The sequence below is a fragment of the Gekko japonicus genome, unplaced genomic scaffold (assembly GCF_001447785.1).
Source record: "Gekko japonicus isolate JY-2015 unplaced genomic scaffold, Gekko_japonicus_V1.1 scaffold457, whole genome shotgun sequence".
In the NCBI taxonomy this organism is placed as follows: Eukaryota; Metazoa; Chordata; class Lepidosauria; order Squamata; family Gekkonidae; genus Gekko; species Gekko japonicus.
This window is the reverse complement of record NW_015164196.1, coordinates 337244-345968: the sequence shown is the minus strand read 5'-3', so window position 1 is coordinate 345968 and position 8725 is coordinate 337244. Positions and strand designations below refer to the sequence as shown.

The following is an 8725-nucleotide window of genomic DNA, read 5'->3' as shown; positions in this document are numbered from 1 at the left end:
TTTCCCTCCCCCTGCCTCCCACTCTGTCTCTGATGAGAAAGTATGCTTGTCCACAAAAGCTTATACCTGGAATAAACCATGTTTGGTCTTAAACACAAGGGAGGGAGGGAGAGCACTTCCCTTATACTTATGGAACTCACTTCCACTGCAAGTTCTCAGATGCTTCAGCATCTTCCCAAACCATTTGTAAAACTGATCAGTTTGGGCTAATCTTTGGAATTCAGGATTAGACCAGGCATCGATGGGCCCATTTCAGAGAACTGAATGCATTTTTACTCAGGTCTGCTAGGGAAGGGGGAGTATGTGGGACAAAATTCCAGGGTGCCCACGCAAGACACAGCTGGTATGGGACCATAACTTGCCAACACTCCTAGACCTAATCTTCCCCCTGCTTCCCTATGTGAAAGAGCTGGATCCTCTTTGATCCACACTTGCTTTAAATACCCCATTATGGTGGAAGGTACCCCACCCACCCAAACTAATATCCAAGCTTGACTGCATGAATACATTAATAATCAATTGAACAAGGATGTCAATAAGCTGGAGCAAGTCCAGTGTAGGGGGGGGGGGAAGGAGGAGGAGGAGGAGGAGGAGAAGAGTTAGTTTTTATGCCCCGCCCTTCACTACCCGAAGGAGTCTCAGAGTGGCTTATAATCTCCTTGCCTTCCTCTCCCCACAGCAGGCACCCTGTGAGGTAGGTGGGGCTGAGAGAGTTCTGAGAGAACTACAACTGATCCAAGGTCATCCAGCTAGCTTCATGTGGAGGAGTGGGGAATCAAACCCAGTTCTCCAGATTAGAGTTTGCTGCTCTTGACCACTACACCATGCTGGTGAGGGGTTACTGTTCATGTGCCAACTATGAGGAGAGGACGAAGGAGCTGGGAATCTCTATGTTGGAGAAGAGATGCTTGCCACCTTCTGATACTCAAAGGGATGCCATGAGGAGGATGGGGCGGATATGTTTTCAGTCATGTTGGATAACAGGACTCGGACTAAAGGGTATGAACTACAGCAAAGGTTTTGTCTAAATTTGAGGAAGAACTTCCTGATGGTGGTGTGTTTGACACTGGAACAGTCCCCCTCGTGAGGTGGTGGATTCTTCATTGTTGGTGGTTATCAACTGGATATCTGCTTGTCAGGGATACTGTAGTTCCTGGGTTAACAGGGGATTGGACTAGACGATCCTGGTGGTTCCTTCCGACTCTGAGATTAAATAAAGTACCGTAATCTGTTTTCCTATGATGTCTGGGATGGATCGGAGTGGTATGAAAAGGGCCCAGGGGGAATGTCTGTCTAAGGAACTTCCAGTGGCCCTCCTTTGGGATGGACACTTGACGCAATGGGAAATTTCCCCCAGATCTAAGTATGAAGAGGATCAGGTAAGTGGTAACCCAGGAAAGGTAAAGTAGAGGTATAGGAAACAAAAGACAACAATGCAAGGAAAAATTGAAGGAAGCAGGAAAACAGGAAGACCCACCATGAGATGGATTTACTCAATCACACAAGTCACAACTCTCAGTTTGCAAGGACACTTGGGAGATCATTCATTTACCATGAGTCAGAAGTGACTTGACAGCCCTTAACACACACACATATGTGGGGAGCCCACATACTATCAGAATACTAATGCGACCTTGAAGTGAGGGTAGGAGTCAAGTCGATGGGACAGCTTGGCTATTAACAAAAAGAAGACTAGAGCCAAGGTTTGGAGAAAGAGTAATGGTAGGCAAAGAGGACGCAGCCACGACAGAGAGGCAAGGGAGGATAGATGACTGGGGGAAGAGACTAAAAGAACTTGATTAGTTCTTGACCTCTCTTCCCCACCCATAACTTCTTTAACTTCTTTTGAAACTTATCTCATAAAAGCACAAGGAACTAAAACACAGCTCCTTTTTCTTTTGTTATTTCAAATTATATTTTTAAAAGCACTTACTTTGCTTTCGAATCTTCCGCACCCGGATTTTTAATTCTTGAGGCAGCCGTCTCCAGTCTATGAAGACGAATTTAACCAGTCAGGTACACATGCAAAATACGAATGTGTAAAGTTCCTTTAAAAAAAATCATTTTAGGGCCATTAACAATTCTTGATTATTATTTTTTAAACAAGTTATCAAATGGCAATTTTGACTCTACAAGACGGTGTGGAGAAATGCCTGGGAAATGGTAGGCGTTATTCCTCACCAGGTAGCTCATGCTCCTGAATCGGAAACTAGCTATTCAGTCTCCACTAATCAAACTCATAATCTCTGCAATCTAGTTGTGGGGGATAAGGAGAGATTAAAAGGGAGGATATATATGGATATATATGAAATATCCCTTATGTTGTTTGTTTTTTAATACTTGCTGAGTATTAAACTCATTTTGGAGATCAACTTACCTTCCTCTGATAGAACTGCCAATTGCCTAGAGAAAAGGTCCATCAGTGGCTATTAGGCCACAAGGTATAGATAGGAACTCACAGGCTGGGGCAGGTGATGCACTGTATTCTTGGTGCTTGGGGGGGCAACAGTGGGAGGGCTTCTAGTGCCCTGGCCACACTGATGGGACCTCCTGATGGCCCCTGGTATGTTTGGCCACTGTGTGACAGAGTGTTGGACTGGATGGGCCTTTGGCCTGACCCAACATTGGCTTCTCTTATGTTCTTAAAAAAAAATGTTCTGTCCCTTTAACAGAGGCTTAATGGGATGTTTGACCTCCATGTCATGAAAAGCTTCAACTTTCCATGCAAGGGACAGGAAATTTTTCTCCAAGCCTGTTGGCAACCCTGTGACCTTTGACATTCCTTAAATTTACTGGGAAAGTAGCAAGCGACCAATCTAGCAAGCAACATGCAAAAGAAGAGCATATACGGCAATCTGATGTAAGAAAGCCATACCAAACAAACATATCAGAGCTGGTAACACCTCAGGGATTTGTGGTGCAATCCTAAACATATACAATCAGAAGTAAATCCCATTAAATTCAAGGGAAATTAATCTGTACAAAGTGTGTTCAGAATTGCAGTCTTAAGGCCAAAACAGAGGGGATGCAATTATAGGTCTCTCTCTGCCTGCAAAACATTTTATCTTGCATACTCATCATCTTCACAAACAAATGTCACAGCTTGGCCTTCACTGCATTTCATTGCCCTTTACCACCAGCTGTTTACAGTGGCTTTTCTCGATACCCAAGTGGGTACCTGGCAACTAAGAATAACCCTTAATGTGTCTGACTCAAAAAGGTTCTAATCCAGGAAAGATGATGCTGCACTAAAAACTGTTCAATATTTTTTTCCAGGTGTCACAAGATCTTTTGTTTCTGTAGCAACAAACCAGCATGTCTATCCCTCGGGGATATTAAAATATGCAAGAGAAAAATATTCCCAGACGCACCTGGGCTCCACTCAATAGCGTTATCAACAGGACCGGACATCTGGTATTTGTCAGAGTAACGCTCCACATCTGGGGGAGGAAAAGACAGCATATAAACTAGCATCAACAAACTGGAAGGGCCATTCTTTTTTAGATTTAGGGGAAGAAATGCCTTCCCCCACCCCAATCCACACTCCCATGCACATTAAGCCTTAGCTAGTATGAAAAGAGGGCCTGGGGGGGGGGGGGAACACAGGAAGAACAAACCATCTGGAAATCTTCCCCCATCCTCAAAAGTCTCCCAAGCTAATTCAACTCCTCCTCTCCATCCACTGACATTTTTTTCTTTTTACTGACTCCCAGCTCCCGTCAGCATTCCAGGCCTCAGGGAGCATGCTCAGTCCTCATCAGGCCATTTTCCTTCAGATTGATTTACAACATCACATTTTTCTACCTGGGGAGTCCCTGGAGTATGTAGAGACTCCTTCTTTGCCTGTATCTGGCCCCAATCTTTTGCTTTAGTCATCTGAACAGGGGCCAGCCAGTTTACTATTAGGTTCAGTGATACTCTCCAACATTCACATCACATTTTTCTACCTGTGAAGTCCCCAGAGTATGTAGAGACCCCTGCTTTCCCTGCATCTGGCCACATTTTGATGCTTTTATAATCCAACAGGAGCCAGCAAGTTTACAATTAGATACAGTGATACTCTCCAGCATTTCACAAATGAAAATAGGGGTACCCAAATTCTTATGCCAAGGATCACCAGTTCAGCACGCCTGTGCACCCTGTGTTACTTATTACCCATGGCTGAAAGTCCCACTGCACTGTCATATTCATCTACTCTGCAGTAAACCATCTTCCTGAGATTTAAAAGGCAAGGAGGACAGTACGGTGCAGTGACCAGAATGTCAGATTAGGATTTGGGAGACACAGATTCAAATCCCCACAGTGCCATGAAGCTAGCTGTGTGATCTCAGGCCACTCGGGCTCTCTCAGCCTAGCGTACCTCACAGGGCTGTTGTGAGTACAGATGGGGGGATAACATATGCTTCTTGAAGGAAAATGGGATAAAAATGCAATACGCAGAATTATTTTTGGGAGGGTCAAACATGCGCCAGAGATCTTCATTCTACAATATGGTATCATTATGCACCAGAATTTATAAGGTATAGAAAAGCAGGCTGTGCCTTGCACGCTGCCTTAGTGTTCATGCACATGTATTTATATGCACATTCACCAGAGGTGAGACACAACTGCTACCAGCCAACTAAGCGATCTAACTTCTAGAGACCCTAGGAAGGAAGCTGTACCCTAGGCCAATAATAATAATAATTATTGTATGGCATTTTGTGTGGTATAGCCAGGAGATCCAAAGATTGTCTGGCAGCCTTAAGTTCTAACTCTTTTAGCATTATGCACCACTAGGTGGTGAGCTAGACTTATTTTGGGGGGCTGAGAGAGCTCTGAGAGCTGTGACTGACCCAAGGTCACCCAGCTGGCTTCATGTGGAGGAGTGCGGAATCGAACCCGGTTCTCCAGATTAAAGTCTGCTGCTCTTAACCACCACACCACACTGGCTCTCACCCTTGCCAATGCTAGAAACTCACCCTAACCTTTTAGCAAACATCCCCAAAGACAAAAAAGAAATAAGAACAAAGAGGGACAGGGACCAGAGAAGAGGCACACTTCCTAGTAAAGACAGGCAACTGGGACGCGCCACGTTGCACTTCTATTGCTTGCTCCTGGGATGAGACAGCATGAAAAAGTTGGCCCGAAACTATTATTGCAATTTTGCACTCTCTGAGTCAACAAAGACAAATCTTGCTCCACATTAAAATACTCTACCAAGAAAATTTGAATTCAGCAACCTATATAAGGATGCATTTAAATTGCATTGTCAAAGAAAGGTGGTAGTTTGCATGATTTCATTTGCTTCTGCTAGATGAAGGGGAACGCTGTAGAAGATAACCTTCACTCTGTCTAGTGGAAATATTGTTCAGCCTCCCCCCCCCGCCCCCGATTTCACAGGCATTACACACACACATTCATTTTCGAGTTCATCTTTGTAACCATAACGACTAAGAACTTTAAAAAAAAGGAAATTAACATTTTCAGGATGCTAGATTTTGTGCTCAACACCAAATCTTGTGCAGGGTAACTGCAGAATATGCACAGCTATGGCTATTATTTACACAACTGCCTGCGTAGAACCAGATGTTATTTAAAAAAATCTAGAGTTGGAAATGGCAATCTCCCCTTCCTGCTCTGTAAACACAAAGTACCACAATTCCAAAACTGAGTACCATGGAGATCTGCTAAGAGTACCATCAGAAATATACTTATAAGACAACCAAAAGCTCCTATTGATCTATATTCACAGAGGAGGCTGCCCACTAGGTCTCTGTATGATTCACTGGTCTAGCCCTGCCCACCCCCCGCAAATTCGCATATGTTTACAGCTGAGTAAGTCTGCCCCATCACTCCTTCTGACTGGCACAGTGCCATCCTAAGAGGAGCTACACCAAGTCTAGATCCACTGAAGTCCATGAGCTTAGAAGGATGTCACTCTACTCAAAATGGCACTCCAGTCACTCTCAATAAAGAGCTAAAGCAGAATTATGTATTCTCAAACGAGACTAGATCCATTGCACCCTCGGCAGCCAACCTTAAGTTGGTGAAAACCAGCAACTTGATGGTGACTTGGGAATTTGGAATGGCTTGGATCGGCATGACATATTGCCAGGCTCGGCTGTATCTTTATGACCTATGGATCAAAAGACTTTTTATGGCTCTTCTACATGTTATGACTCTTGAAGCAAACTGCCATGGGGCTTCAATAAGATGATTTGCAGGATTCTCTGTATGATGGCCCAGGCTAGCCTGGTCTCATCAGATCTCTGAAGCTAAGCAGGGTCAGCCCTGATTAGTCCTTGTGGTGGAACAGGCTGGCTTTGGCCTGCAGGCCCTGTTCCACCTGGCCCTCCAAGGTTTTCCCAACACCTGGAGAGGCTTTTCTCCCTCTACGGTAACTTGCCACCTCCACCTGACCTTTGTAGGAATTGCCTGCTGGGATGGTCAGGACTCCCAGCTTCTCTTCCAAGTTCTGAGGCCTTACCTCTTTGTCTCCCACTGCCCAGCACCTGGTCACCATGGGGACAGTTTACTGTCTTGCATGCCCTCCAAGGAATAGCCACTTGCCAACTGCCTGCCTTCCCCTGGCGCCCGTTTTTAAATAGTGTGTCTGAGACGGTGGAGGTCTATGTGGTACAGAGAACCACAACCAGCTTCAAAAGTTAATATAGTGTTTATTAACAAGAGAATGTTCACAAGCATACTTTTAGCACAGCACCAGGTTAGCAAAGGATTCAAAAGAAATGGGTATTTCCCTCTCTCTATACATGCCCTATCAGATGTTAAAATATAGGACAGGTTCCTTAGTTTAGGAAGTTACAGATCTCTACAGAACTAACATTACCTTGAAGATTCATCCAGCTCTTTCAGCCAGCACATGGTTAATGGCTGCATCCTCCAGACCTCAGTTAAGAGTTCTGCCTGCTCTGATGGACTCTGCACCAAAAAAAGAGGCCTTCCTCCTTGCTCCCCTAAGACAGCCTCCTTGCTCCCCTATTCTAGCCAGTTTGGTGTAGAGGTTAAATGCGCAGACTCTAATCTGGGAGAACCAGGTTTGATTCACCATTCCTCCACTTGAACCTGCTGGATGACCTTGGGCAAGCCATAGTTCTGGCAGAGCTGTTCTTGAAAAAGAACCGTTTCTGTCAGAGCTCTCTCAACCCTAACCCTAACCCCACCTATCTCACAGAGAGGGGAGAGGAAGAGAAAGGAGTTTATAAGCCGCTCTGATACTCCTTTGGGTAGTGAAGGGAGGGGTATAAATCCAATCTCCTCTTCTTCATCATCATCACCTCTTTTCCCCACCCACTGACCAGGTCAGACCAAGTTAGTGAAGCTTTTCCTGCAGTCTCTAGAATTTTCCTTCCTGAAGTCTCTCTAGTATTTAATTCCTCCAGATCTCTGTTCCCTGCTTGGAGGGTGGGGGAGCTTGATCATCCCATTATCTAGACCTGTGGTGGTGGGGGGGGGAAACTTGACCATCCCATTGTCTAGACCTATTAGCATTTATATGAAGGTGGGCTGAGGTCAGTCTGAAAAGCAATTGAACTGACTTCCCCCCATCCTGCCTGTTCTCTGCGCCCAGAGAGAAAAAACTTTTAAAACTCAGGGTGAAGGTTTTGCTCATTTCAAACCTCAAAAGAAAAAAAATGCATTTCGACTTCCGGTTTATGGCGGCGCGTTACCAGACTCACCTCCTGGACCTCCTGGGGGTGAAGCTGTGCTCCGGCCGAAGGAGGGGGTGCACAGGCTCCCCACCCCCCCAGAGACCCGGCCGAAGGGGCCCTGGCCAGGGAACTTTTGAGAGGTCGCCTCTTCGCCGGCGCAATGCCGGGGAATTGAGGCGCCTCTCTGTCCGGAAGGTTCTTTGTGCCGTGAGGCCGAATGGACTCAAGTGACGCTGACCGGGGCAAGTGCAGGAGGTCGAGCGGCAGAAATGATCATTAAAAGAGGTCTGAGGACCAACTATGAATGTGAGTCTAATGTAAGCGGCGGTTAAAGAGAAAAGAATGCTCCCTACCCCATTCTGTTAAACGGAAAGTGAGACGGGCGGGGGAGGGATGCCTCTCAACTGCATGAACTGTTGAGCGAATTGAGGGGGGGAGAGCAGAAGAGAAAGCGTGCAAAACTGTTAAGAAATACTCACCAAGGCGAATTCGAGCATTTGGGCACATATTCAGAGAACTTTAAAATACTTGTTAAAGTAAACAAACAAAAAAGATGGCGGGGAAGAGGACGGAGAAAGAGAAACTTCTGAAATCGAAACTAACGGTCCTTAACCCGAAGGACCAACAAGCTGGCAAAGACTTTGGTAGAATCCATGCGCCCCCTACTGGACCAGATGAATAACATCAAGGAGCAGATGTCAACAATGACCCAGTGTATCACCACACAGCAAACACAGATAAACGAGACTCTTAAAATGATGAATGAAACAGCTGTGAAGGTGAAAGAAGTGGACGCCACTGCACAAAAGGTGAAAAAGAAAGTTCAAAAGCTGGAAAAGAAGCAAATTTCTACGGAAGATCAGCTGTTACAACTGCAAATGGAAACGGTTAATATGATCCTTCGCTTCCAGGGCATGCCAGAGACCAAGGGAGAGAATCTTAAGGAACTAATGAGTGAAATATTGGCCCCAGTGACAGATATGAAGGCGGAACGTCTGTTAAACGATATGGATGTGGCCTATAGGTCATATTCTGGATATATAAAGAAAAATAATCTGCCTGGGGAAATTGTG

At 45.4% G+C, this 8725-nt stretch overlaps 1 protein-coding gene across 1 annotated transcript in view; it reads right to left on the bottom strand.

Annotated features, from left to right (window-relative positions):
• The window catches only part of POLR3GL (polymerase (RNA) III (DNA directed) polypeptide G (32kD)-like), a 23534-nt gene that overhangs the window by 8738 nt on the left and 6071 nt on the right, over positions 1–8725 (bottom strand). Inside the window, exons 4-5 of the mRNA XM_015408328.1 lie at positions 3372–3440; positions 1934–1990 (exon numbers count right to left, since the gene is read on the bottom strand). Of these exons, the coding sequence (XP_015263814.1) occupies positions 1934–1990; positions 3372–3440 (126 nt within the window). The remainder of the gene's footprint in view (positions 1–1933; positions 1991–3371; positions 3441–8725) is intronic.